Genomic DNA, 13,054 nt, shown 5'->3' on the forward strand with positions numbered 1-13,054 from the left:
TTGGTGCAACCAGGCAATCTTCTCAACTGGTATTCTTCTCCACCATGCACTTCTCTCTTCTCGCCCAAGGCCTATTGGTCACTGGTGTTACAGCGGCTAGGGGCCGGAGGATCCGTCGACAGGACGGTCCAACCGACCCAGGAATCCCCTCTGACTGCACTTATTGGGACACGGCCATTAATGAGAAGTATGACTGTGGCTTTTTCGAATCAGATTGGGGCCTCACTCACGAGCAGTTTGTGGAATATGTAAGTTACCAAGATGCTATCCCAATTAGTCCTCAATGTGTTACTAAGACAGCCATAGAACCCCAGTGTCGAAGATGACTGCAGCGGCATTTAGGTTAGCCACTCATACTATGTCGAGGTCAACAATAGATTCCCTCGTGATGACGATCCTCGTAAGGTAATAACCACTAAGGATACTAAGCCTAAGCCTACTAAGGACTCTAAGCCTAGTCCTACTTAAGACGGCCTTATTGATACTTATATGTCCTTCTATAAGGCTACCAAGGGAGATACTTACACTAAGATCATTGCTAAGTATAAGATATTTAACTTTAATAACTTCTTTAAGTAGAACCCCGCCGTCGAGGAGGATTATAGCGGCCTCTAGGCTAATACCTACTATTATATAGGCGTCCCTAAAACTCCCACTAGCCCTCCCTCTTAGACTACTGCGACTAAGATGGCCATAGAGATAGGTCTATTAAAGCCTAGTCCTACGCAAGAAGGCCTCATTAAGAGCTATACTACGTTCTATTTCGCGGCTAAGGGCGATACCTACGCTAAGATTATAGCTAAGTATAGTACTTTCGACTTTAATGACTTCTATAAGTAGAACCCGGCCATAGGTAAGGACTATAGCGGCATTTAGGCAAATACCTACTACTATATATGTATTCCTAGTATACTTACTACTAAGCCTACTCTAATTACACTAAAGCCTACGGCGATAAGCAGCATTAAGACTCCCTCCTTAATCTAAGAGAATATAATTAAAAATTATAATAAGTTCTATAAAATTATATCTATTACTACTTACTCTTCTATTAAGTTATACTATAAGTTATCGCTTATAACCTTTTTTATATAAAACCTTTTTATTAGCAAAGATTATAGTTCGCTATAAGTTAACTACTATATCTATATAAGTATTAAAGGATAGATACCGCCCACTATAATAACTAAGCCCATAATAATAACCTAGGCGCTAGCCAATAGTATTTAGACCCCCTCGCTAATTTAAAATAGCATAGTTAAGAACTATAAGAAGTTCTATAAGATTATATTAATAACCACCTATATATCTATTAAGTCATACTATAACCTCCCTCTCATAACCTTTCTCTTATAAAACCTAGCTATCAAAAAGGATTATATATCTTTATTAATTAATTACTATATCTATATTACTATTATTAACTAAAAGCCCCCTACTAAGACCATAATAAATATACCTATAACTATAAAGGCGCCCTTAAATAAAATCTTTATACCTTCGCTAATTTAAGCTAGCATAATTAGTAACTATAATAAGTTTCACCTTATTAGTTTAACTACTACCTATATATCTATCTAGAACTACTATAAGATCACTATAGCAAACTTTGCTAAATAAAATCCCGCAGTCGGCTCTAAGTATACCGCCTTATAGGCTAACTACTATATATATATTAATATCATTAGCGGAACCCCTACTAACCTAGGCAATAATATTTTAATACCCTCGCTAATCTAGCCCGGCATAGTTAGCAACTATAAGAAGTTCTATCTTATATTAAGTACTACTATATGCGCGTCAATCTAGAACTATTATAAGATCACGATAGAATAGCTAGCCAAGTAAAACCTAGCTATTAGTACTAAATATATAGCACTATAGGCTTAGTATTATATCTATATTAGTATTTAGATAATAGCGATTCTCATGAGGTATATATATAACTAATTATTAATAATCATAATACTTCTTTTTAAGATAGGGCATCTGCCATATATACTACTTATGACCCATGTTTGGAATTAATGATGAATCTTATCATGCCCATCTTCAAGATGACGTCTGTTGCTAAGTAACCTGATACCCGATACAAGCCTGGCAGGGGCCCGCTATTACGCCACTCCCGTGCGCCGCTTTCGTGGCTGCGGTTCGGGCCGCCCTAGCGGCCATGAATCCTCCGGCGTCGGATTGCCAATTCATGGGCAAGGCCATCTTTCGATTAAACAGCATTGCTTGGATGCATCACAGCAGTGCTCCGGTATCAATATCAGCATACCATTGAACTATGGGTACTCATACTGTTTCGGCCACGTTCTTATTGTTGAACTGCGATTCTTCCTTTGTCCTATCCTAAAAGTAATTAGCATGTCTGATCACGATGACCTCCGATGGCCTCCGATGCTTACTCGATCACGGTTTCGTCTAACTCTACAGAATTGCCGCGGATGAGAATAGCGGGTTGAAATCTCACTGGCTTTGAAATCTACTCCTTGTGTTAATAGGTCCCTAAGACTGTCGCCGCTTTTCAAGTACGTACCCTATACTGATGTGATTCTAATACAAAAAGGGAGGCTATTAGAAATTACCGCGCAAGGGGCTTCTTTTGAAGTTCTCGACCAGAAATTACTGCCTGGGACGAACAAAGGAAGCGGTGAGATCAGAGACGGGCCGTCTTGGTGTCATCGAAATGAAGAGGGGAGGCGATTGTCGATGTCCCTCCTTGAGATCGAGACCAGAGAACGAAAGACCTAGGTCATCGTCGCCAGCGCTGATCACAATGGGCAAGTCTTTCAAAACCCTTATGACTTCTGTGAGCCACAGAGAGCTGACGTTCTGGACGGCCAAGATTCAAGTTAATTGGGTGGGCATTTATCCACGTGTATTTATCCCTATCTTCAAAACGTTGCTCTCGATTTGAGGCTAGTTGGCCAATGCATCTGGGATGAGGTCATCCCCAGCCACGTTGTACCATCCTCAACGCCACAAAAGCTGTCCTAAGTTGAGTGGCGTCGAAGCTTGAGCTTGCATAAGATGAGTTGTGTATCATGCATAACTTCAGTCATTCGGCACAGGGATATCAAGGATCTTGTAGTTTATACCGAAGGTGATTTACTACCTCAAAGGGAAAATGCCAGTACCTCTGTTCCTAGTTCCATTGTGTGGTCGGATTGGTAGAATCTATTCACAACAGCTGGCTTTGCATGAGGACATAATGCAGACAAATAAAATATTTCATTCCTCTACAAAGAGGAGATTGACTACACTTTTAATCTACTAATTTAACTCAGTTAACCGCCTTTCGGAGCCAGAATAGCTTACTTATTGGATTAAAATCCTTCAGATCAACCGGATCGCCAGCCAGAGGCAGCGTGCCAAGTTCCTTGCACCAAAGCCCTACCTGGCGCAGTCAAACAGGTCTTCTGGCGAGCCGTCCTCTTCTATATCTTAGATACCTTCTTTATCGGTGTGCTTGTTAACCCTAACGATCCGCCCCTCTTGCCATCAAACTCTTATTCGTATGTCAAGGCCTCACCATTCGTGCTTTTGGTAATGTTGTTAATGGTACTAGAAATGACATGGTTGTTTTGATGCCGTCATGTAATGATGAGTGGGTTTTTACTGATGTGGCTGATGGCATCTTGTGTAGTCTTGATTCATGATGATAATAATAAGACACAAGATACAGAACGAGAATTCACTCAAGGTCATCTAGTCTATCCTCAATAACAACCGGGAAGTATTGGTGGTAATATGGCTATATCCAAGCTTTGGCGGCCGTCTTGCCAGACCTGACATTGCCGGTGAGAGTGCCACCATTCAATTGTACCGCTCCAGGAGACTTCAAACCACATGTCCACGCTGTCTTGCTGGCCCTTGACAAGACCGTCCGACTTCTCGGCCAACATTTCGACTCTAGCTATATAAGGACAATTCTCAGTGGTTCTTGTAAAGCCAAGGCAGAGCTTTCCGCCGTCAACTCGTTTGAGCAGCGCATCAAGGTGGTCAAGACGGACCTGACCGATGGCTGCTGAGCTGCCATCCAGATAAGAGAACAAAAGTCCCACGATCTTGCTGTCCAGACGACACGGTCTCACTCCCGTAACATCTTCAACAGAAGCACTGGACCAGAAAAAGCCATCAGAGGATTGGAAGCTCGGATGAGGCGAAGAGGCCTCAGGTACGCCGGGGAGGTCGAAAACTGGGTCTGCTGTAGTTGGCCTTTCGGTGTCGAAGGAAAGGGTGGGAGTGTATGTTGGATTGGTATCGAAAAAGAAGTGCCCGAGTTTCCCATCCGGGGCGTCTAGAAGCGTCCAGTCATGGTGGGGGAGATCTCTACTCCACTGCCCTCCAAACAATAGCATGCGTCCTTGGCTTGTCTGGAAGACCAAGGCCACCTCTCTTTTGGCCAAGTCCTCTCTGGAGAGAAATCGCATCGCATAAATAGTCTTCATTGTATCCGATTGTAACCACATTTGGTTCAATGTTGTAGCCCTCATCCAGATATTGACGATGCGTTCGTTCTCATTGAGTGGGGCATAGACCCAGGTTGAGTCGTGGGGAGCCGAGTCGTAGAATAACAAGTCGTCCTCCGAAGTGTGAGCGTGGAACGAGACTGGTGCAGGGTTGCAACAGATAGAGAAGCCCGTGATCTCGGGACGGTTGTATTGGAATAATAACAGCCGCCCCATTGCTAAATTTGTGGTTCTGCAGAACTGGACATGCCGGTGCTTGACAGTAGGGGATTGCGGAGTCGAAAACACCGAACGATAGATCGGAGTCACTTTTCCAGCCTCGTCGATGTAGCGCAGGACGGTCAATTTTAGACCCTTTGAACTCTAGTTAGCTGGTTTACCCCGAGATGCCGCTTTTTAGAGAGGTTTCATACGTCGTGGAAACACTGCAAAGCCCCGTTTTGCCCCGAAAGTGGTAGTGTCTCCCACCACACGCCGGGAACCGAGTTGACCTTGGGGCTGTCATTAGATGAGGAGAATATTAACTTTCGGATACCCAGGCGCTCGTAGGCCACGTATAGGACTCTGGGAGGGACCCAATTGTTGGGTAATTCCGTCTTGTTGGTCAGAGTGTCAAGGTATGGCACTCCTTCAAACGTGACATAACTCGCCTCAATAGGAGTGGTAACCTTTACTAACGACCTAGAATCCGACAAACGGCCAAGTGAAATATTTCTTGCCGCGGCATACTCTGGCAGCAGATGCTGAGCAACATTGGCTCGGACCTCTGGTGGCAAAGGCACAGATTCTTCTGTTGCGGACACCAGTTGGTTTTGGAGCCAGCGGAAACGACGGTTTTCTGCGGCAGGTGAAGGCTCGAATGTGTACTGAAGTATTTTCTCCAAGCGATTGGTAGGTTCGGGGGCGAAGATTCGTAGACAAGAAGCATGATAACCGTGACCCCGATTCAGCTCGTAGCAGGCGTCACGACACGGGAAGTATTCGTGGCCGTCGCTACTATCGAATTGCCCTTGGGAGCGGTATTGAACTTGTCCCTTTTCTAATCCCCAAGCTGGTCGAGGTCAGCCTTCCAGGTCATGGATGGACAAAAGTGCGGACTGACAAGGAACGATGGCGTCCCCATCTTGAAAGCAAAAATTGCAAAGGCCACATCTCTTTCCTAGGCATGTAGGCATAGTTTTGAAGACGAATAAGACGACGGATGTCAAGACTTGAAGCGTGAGAACAACTAGGCTACTCAAGTGGGGTGGTGGTTGGATATTTGTAGACTGGGGAGCGACAGGGACCAGCTGTGGACGGACAGACGGATTATCATGCTCCCGCAGGCAACTATACGGATAATCATACGACCAAACACTGTAGTTTTTCTTTTACCTAGCGCGCCTGTGTGCCTCGATGGTTGGCAATTTTTGGGTATCTGGTCTGATACCACTTGGGGCAGGGAAACATGGCAAAACTCCAAACTTGCACTAGACCAATCGTAACCGAAATGTAACATCAATATGGCCGAAAAGATGCCAATAGGCTCCACAGTTGTCTCGCTACAGACTTGGTTGGTGGGAACCTAATAATACCTCACTGCGAAACCAATGCACAAGGCCCCCTCAAGCCTCAAGTGGTGTCGCTTTGGGAGTTTTTATTGGTATCAGTGACGTCTCCAAGAGGAGCTACCGGCCATAATATCAAAGACACAATGACTTTAGGAGGCCTTGGTTGACTTTTTAATGGGGCAGCTTTCATGTCCCTCAACGATCAAGTTCATCAACACTGTCACAGACCTCGTTGACCACAAGCTGTTTCATGGTGTCCTATCGCAGCCGGCCACTGATTTAGACCAGGTCTATAACCTAGGAGATGCCGAATATTTCAAGCCTGCCCTACATAGGTATCTAGTTTCATGGCGACAGACACCGAGCAGCAGACAGTCATCCGCACAGGATTAGCAGCAAATCTAATGCCATATAATTGCAAAGTAGTAAGAATCTCGAGTAGAAGCGGTTCCGGGTTAGCACAATCATTAGTACCAAGGAAAGTGCCAGCTCAGTCACAGTTATCTAGTAGAGGAGGAGATGAGCCGCGACATGCTCTATCGATGAAATACAAGGCAACTAAATACGATGTGCAGCTCAACTGGTCACTCAGAGTAGCAGACTCTTACCCACCCAACATCTGAGTTGTAATGTTATCTGGCATCAGTCTTAACTACAATAGCATAGGTAGTTATCGATTCATGACGACATCAAACCCTTTGTGCCCATAATCCTTTTGTATGTAAAGGAAGGATAACTAGTTTAATACGTAATCACAAACGCTACACTATCCTGGAAAACTAGTCCAACGTAGGTGGGCGTGGCATACCCCTACCCGATCCTAGCTGTGGAGAGCGGTTGTGAGGCCGACTTGTTTTTACCCTCCTCGGATATTACTATGGGGTAAAAACTTAAGGTTCAATGCTCAAGGTCGATCATTGCTGTTCCGAGGCCGTTGGTCGGAATTCGGCATCATAGCGTTGACACAATACGCGCAGAAAGTGATGTTTGTCGCACCTGTCCCTGATACGGTAGGAGAGCCATAAAATGCTCGCCAGTGAGCAGTAAGTGAATCTCCCAGATAGGCAAAATACGCAGTCGCTTGCCTGTCATCTCTCCACCCCAACCTCCACACACACCGGGGCGGCCGCGATGGTTGCAGGAACTTTTTCGGCGACAGCTCGGTCGTCTTGCCATTATTTACAGAGGTCGTATGCTGTTGGTTCTGTTTGATGGAGCTTTTCTGTCGAAACCCTGCCTTTGTTGGCTGCAGGTCCATGGTGTAAATCCGGAGGGTATGGCGACATCGGCCGAAAGAGAGGGCCCCTTGCCACTGTAATGATGATAAATGGGGAGGAACGCCTTGAAAGCAAAAGTCTTGACAGAGAAATTGAGGTATTGTGGTCAGTGGCACATTGAAAACAAGCGAAGAACAAATGGGTAAGCTGGTGTCAACCAGTTTAAAATTGTTCTCGGAACACTTCTAATCAATCTCATAGCGCTCCCCACACAGCCCCAGGAGGGTGACAACCTGTCGCTCTCGCCCGACAGAACACACGACTCGGCCGAAAGCCACCCCAAGGCACCATCAATCAACTATGAAGCCAAGAGTCTACCCGCCGGGGATGCAGACCCAGAATATCCGGCCCCTAGCCCTGAAGAACAGCACAGCCTGCGAAAGGTGGCAGGCCGTATTCCCTGGTCTTCTTACCTGCTCTGCATCGTAGAGTTGGCAGAACGAGCCTCATTCTACGGCGTTAAGACGGTGTTCAACAACTTTATGCAGTTTCCGCTACCAAAGGGTGGTAATGGCGCTGGTGCTGTGGCCAAGAATGACCCGAACGGTCACGCTGGTGCCCTGTAAGGCAACCCCAAAATGGCATTGTGTACTCGACTGACTAGATCTATCTACAGGGACCGAGGCCTTCAGTTCGCCTCAGCCATGGTACTCCTCTTCAACTTCCTAGCCTACATCATCCCAATCTTTGGCGCATGGTTAGGAGACACAAAGACAGGCCGTTTCAGAGCCATCATGTATGGCGTCATTATCGGTGGCTTCGCCCATGTCATCCTGGTCGGTGGTGCAGCCCCCTCTGTACTCAAAGCAGGAAACGGTCTGGCTCCTTTCATGATCAGCTTCTTCCTTCTCGCCATCGGAGCTGGTTTGTTCAAGCCCAATGTCGTTCCTCTCATCGTGGATCAGTATACACACCAGAAGGAGTATGTCAAGACGCTCAAGTCGGGTGAGCGTGTCATCGTGGATCCCGAAACGACGGTGCAGAGGATCATGTTGATCTTTTACATGTGCATCAACGTTGGCGCCTTTTTCATGATTGCCACCACTTACATCGAGAAGTACGTCGGCTTCTGGCTCGCCTTTTTGCTGCCTGGCATAATTTACATCCTCCTCCCTGTCCTCCTTTTGTGGCGATACAAGACATTGCGCAGGACACCACCTCAAGGATCCGACCTGAACAACTTCTTCAAGATCATCGCCATCGCTACCAAGGAGAACAAGGGAAAGCTTTGGGCCAAGGACTTTTTCCACTCAGCCAAAGCCTCGACCCTCGCCACAAAGGGCACGAAGGTAGCATGGAACGACAAAGCCGTCGACGACGCCCGTCGAACTCTCTCGGCCTGTCAGATTTTCCTCTACCTGCCGATCTTCTTTCTTAACGATGGCGGTGTTGGCGCAGTCTCATCCAACCAAGGAGCATCCATGACCACCAAGGGCGCACCTAATGATCTACTTCACAACTTCAACCCTTTGACGCTCATGGTGGTTGCACCCATCATGACCTACATCCTGTATCCCTTCCTCCACCGACGCCGCATCAAGTTTGGACCAATCAGCCGCATGACGTTTGGATTTACTCTGGCCACCATCTCGGGCGTCATTGGAACGATAGTGCAATACCGAGTCTACGAGACGTCGCCTTGTGGTTACCATGCATCCACCTGCGACGATGTTTCCCCTGTCTCCATTTGGTGGCAATTGCCCAATGTCATGCTCGGCGCCATCGCTGAGCTGTTCTGTACTGTCACTGCGTACGAACTTGCCTATTCTCGGGCACCTCCTGGCATGAAGTCTATCGTTGTCGCTATTTCTCTAGCCATGCAAGCCTTGTCGGCGGCACTCGCGCAGATCTTGATTCCAGCCATTGTAGATCCTCATCTGATTGTAAGTATTCCTTCGTGGCCAAATGATAGACATGCTAACAGTTTCTTACAGTGGGCTTGGGCCGCTCCAGCCATTGTCCTGTTTGTCCAAACAGTCATCTTCTGGTTCCGCCATCACCACATCAATGATGAAGAATTCATGACATATGAGGAAGACAGTGACTCTTCGACAGAAGAAAACAGAAAGGAAGGAATCAAGGATACCAAAACTGATATCGTATAAAAAGACTTGATCAGGTCTCGATCCTCGCTAAGCCAACTGTGTAGGGCAGTGGTTTGGGGAACAAAGGCTTCAGGTAGTAGCCAAAAGGCGTGATCGTGTTTTAATAATCGCTGCCAAAATAAACTACTAAGTCTTAGACGAGCTAGTGACGATGCCAACGTGTTGGTCGTTGAGTAGATCGTTTACAGATGCAACCATGGCGCTCCATCTCCTAGTGACGTCCGATATTCGACCCTCAAAGGCCCAAATGTAGGCTATTCCTCCATGAACTTCCCACAAAGGCTAGATCAACCTGGCTCTCTTGGCTACCACGGTCACTCCAGCCCCCACAGCAACCGCACCGACAAACCACGGCATAGCCACCTTCAACCCCTCAACAATATGTGACTTGATCTTTGCCGTTAGCCTGGCCCTGAATTCTGCTCCCTCATTCACTCGAGGAAACTCTGCTTCGGGTATAGGCTTGTGCAAAAATTCACAGATTGGACCCCATCCTTCTCCCATACGATAAACGAGCAAATTCTCGGGTGGCACAATCTCCTTCAGCTCTCGATAGTGTCGATCGTACACCATACGCACATTCTTGCGCGCCTCATCCACATTCTTAGCCTCAAAGAATCCTAAGATCGCCTTCCTAGCGGCCTGACCCGTCTCGGATCCGATGAGCGGCTCAGCGTAGTTGACAGCAAGATCAGCGGGAAAGCTCCACACCTGGTCGAAGATGCCGCTATAGCTCGCATACCACTTGTCAAAATCCCGGACGACAAGGATAACCTTTGCTTCGGGGTAGACCTTGACAAGCTGCGTTGCAAACAGAGCGGCCATGTCGGTGCCGGCCTCGCAGGTACCATAAAGCTCATCCCACTCTTCGCGGGAAAATGGCTTCCCGGTGTACGTCGGTAAAACGGGGAATGTTGCGTCTGCGGCGCGGTTGATGACCTTCCAGTCGTCGAGTTTGTCGATGGCCTTCATTCCATGGTGGACATTTTGGTAGCCCAGCATTTCCAGGGCTTCAGCAATAGAGGCGGATCCGGTGCGCGGAAGACCCAGCGCGAGCACCTTCATCTCTCGCTTCGGTTCGGATGATGTCTTCGAGTCGGCCATATTGGACTGCGTCGTGGTTTTAGTCTCGTGGTGGTTGCGGTGACTCCTCTTTTTACAGGGAGCGGGGGTGACGGTTTGTGATTCCGGACAGTTGACAGATTGTGGGTTTTGGGGCGAGAACAACTTCGTCTACTCGAAGCGAGGGTCTTGCATGATCATGCTATCGACAGGTCGAACCTGAGTGGCTGGAAGTCGGTTCCTGGAGCAGGGTGGTGCCACAGAATGCAAGGGTTGGTTGGTTGGTTCAGCCTGTTGCCGACTTCTCGGCTGAAGTCTCTTCGGGCCATCGCATCCTAACAACGGTTGAGCGATTCGGGAAGCGTCGATACCCGTATTAGAGTTATCAAACGAGTGCGGGGTGCGGGATCTTATCGAATAAGTGCCCAAGGTAAGATCAAGGCACATATGCAATCATGGTCATGTTAGGCTGTTAGTTATTGATGGGCTACAAATATGCAATTGTTAGCGCAGCAACTCGAACTTTGCAATAAAACACCTCATGAGATGAAGAGAAGAGAATCACGGGCGGGGAAACGATCACCGGTTTCTTGATGACAAATTGAGACTTAGTAACCACTACAGCCAAGTCATGCAAGCTCGCTTTGAGGCCAAAAAAGGCAATTCTCTTAGTTCAAGGTGGATCATGGCTGCATCCCAGATTAGAAATCCTACGCGTCTTTCTTGCTTGTAGTATGCTATAAATACGTCTCAAAATCTACTGCTAAAGACTCTTGCAAGTTGCTCCGACATCTCTCTTCCTCTCTCTTTCTCTCGCCAAGATGGGAAAACTTCCTCCAGTTGCCGTTGCTGGGTCAGGCGACATTGCTCGCTACCTGGCTGAAGAATTCGTTCGTGATGGCCAGCACGATTTCCACATTATCTCCCGTACTGAGCGACCTTGGTTCTCCGAACTCGGTATTCAATACCATCTAGTTCCGAGCTATTCAAAGGAGAATCTGGTCGAGCTGTTTGGCAAGTTTGAGATCAGCACCGTCGTCTCGACTCTTACCGCAGACGATGCCCCTACATTTGTCTCTCTGCACCAGGCCATTTTGGATGCGTGTCGTCAGTCATCAACATGCAAACGCTTAATCCCCAGTGACTTTATTGGCAATGTCGAAAGCTTCCCCGACCTCCCTAGGAGACACGCCGACTCCCGTCACGCGTTTCGGAAAATACTTGGCCAGCAGTCAGAAGTCGAGTGGACCACCGTGAACCAAGGCTGGCTAATGGATTACTTTGTCCACCTTCCGTCAGGCCAGAAGACCTACATTCGACCCTACTTAGCCTGGCCACTCGATCTCGAAAAATCAACCTGCCGGATTCCGGGGACCGGCGGTGATAGAGTTACGTGGACGTCAGCGAGGGATCTTAGCAAAGCGGTTGTGCAACTCGTCAAGCATCCAAAGTGGGATCAGTACACTTACGTCTACGGCGAGACGGGCACATGGCTTGAAGCGATTCCCAAGGTTGAAAAGCTGCTCAACCTGAAAATCGAGGTGAGGATAGCATTTCCATCGCAACATTTTCGGCCACTAACTACAACAGCGGATTCCTGTTTCCCGTGAGGAGATCGAGAAGACGGTTCAAGATGGGTCGGATCCCGACAAGCAATACATCGCAAGCATTGATGAATGGGCAGTTGCTGGGGCAGGGTTGGTTCCGATGGACGTTGCTGAGAAACAACGAGCCAAGTTTTTTGGCGACGTCAAGTTCCGGACCATCGAGGAGTTGATACAAGAGGCGCAAGTTTCTGATGTTGTATAATCAGTAAATTCGAGCAATTAGCAATTGCAAACCTGATCATTTGGTTCGTGTTCGTCAAGCTCAGTGAAAGCGGCGAATTTCGAAGCCTCTAACACAATATAGTCAGCCCCCAGCTTAAGTGCCAGATCTGAAGGTTAACCATGTTTAATGTGCTAAACAAAGGAGAAACATCTGCGGGTTAAACCCCGCTGACGTGCTGTATAAAATACTACACTACCAATGCTTACGGCACGAGTTTTGCAGCCAGTGCAGCTTTGGTGACATGGTTATAACCTGTCTAACATGCTATGATTTGGGCAATTCAGGAGCTTGGACGAATTTCCAATTTTACGTAAGGCGGGATATATCAATAAACATTATAGTATTTTAAGGTGCATTTATAAAACAGGTATTATTACCCGGCCAACAGAGTTACCTTTCCCTTTTCTTCTTTATACACAAACTAAACTACTCTTCTAGTGATCGTGTTATCCTTAACAACTATATTGCTACTTTTTAAGAATACAAAGATAACAGCGGTTTCAAAAATAATTAAGCAACTATGGCAGCATCTCCGTCCAGAGCGTGGCGTTTAATTGCATGAAAACATATTTATGTTAGAGAATATATTACGAGTGCAGCTCGGCAGTGGCTATAGGGTAGCAAGGCCAGTTGGCCACTTGACCAAAAGGTCACCGATGACCTTGATCCATCGAGGACATGACTGCCTAACGCGGTATATCACGGAAGCAATCCGCCGGCGTCGGCCAATCAGAGGCCTCGTCCGATTCAATCCG

At 47.2% G+C, this 13,054-nt stretch overlaps 5 protein-coding genes across 5 annotated transcripts; 3 read left to right on the top strand and 2 right to left on the bottom strand.

Annotated features, from left to right (window-relative positions):
* Positions 1–44: 44 nt before the first annotated feature.
* MRS44_007132 (uncharacterized protein) lies at positions 45–342 on the top strand (the record flags this gene model as incomplete). The annotated part of the gene is made up of 2 exons (XM_065620410.1): positions 45–248; positions 307–342. The coding sequence occupies 2 exons, from the start codon at positions 45–47 to the stop codon at positions 340–342; spliced, it is 240 nt and encodes a 79-aa protein (XP_065476482.1).
* A 3,380-nt stretch (positions 343–3,722) lies between these two features.
* MRS44_007133 (uncharacterized protein) lies at positions 3,723–5,598 on the bottom strand (the record flags this gene model as incomplete). Its single annotated transcript, XM_065620411.1, has 3 exons — positions 3,723–4,829; positions 4,889–5,526; positions 5,574–5,598. 3 exons carry the CDS (start codon positions 5,596–5,598, stop codon positions 3,723–3,725), a joined length of 1,770 nt encoding a protein of 589 aa, XP_065476483.1.
* Positions 5,599–7,440: 1,842 nt separating this feature from the next.
* Positions 7,441–9,407, top strand: MRS44_007134 (uncharacterized protein; the record flags this gene model as incomplete). Its single annotated transcript, XM_046274058.1, has 4 exons — positions 7,441–7,444; positions 7,504–7,864; positions 7,919–9,185; positions 9,237–9,407. The coding sequence occupies 4 exons, from the start codon at positions 7,441–7,443 to the stop codon at positions 9,405–9,407; spliced, it is 1,803 nt and encodes a 600-aa protein (XP_046129337.1).
* A 282-nt stretch (positions 9,408–9,689) lies between these two features.
* MRS44_007135 (uncharacterized protein) lies at positions 9,690–10,511 on the bottom strand (the record flags this gene model as incomplete). The annotated part of the gene is made up of 1 exon (XM_046277053.2): positions 9,690–10,511. One exon carries the CDS (start codon positions 10,509–10,511, stop codon positions 9,690–9,692), a length of 822 nt encoding a protein of 273 aa, XP_046129336.1.
* A 779-nt stretch (positions 10,512–11,290) lies between these two features.
* On the top strand, positions 11,291–12,278 carry MRS44_007136 (uncharacterized protein; the record flags this gene model as incomplete). Its single annotated transcript, XM_065620412.1, has 2 exons — positions 11,291–12,010; positions 12,060–12,278. 2 exons carry the CDS (start codon positions 11,291–11,293, stop codon positions 12,276–12,278), a joined length of 939 nt encoding a protein of 312 aa, XP_065476484.1.
* Positions 12,279–13,054: the final 776 nt, after the last annotated feature.

The sequence above is a fragment of the Fusarium solani genome (assembly GCF_023522795.1).
Source record: "Fusarium solani strain SB1 chromosome Unknown bctg00000004, whole genome shotgun sequence".
In the NCBI taxonomy this organism is placed as follows: Eukaryota; Fungi; Ascomycota; class Sordariomycetes; order Hypocreales; family Nectriaceae; genus Fusarium; species Fusarium solani.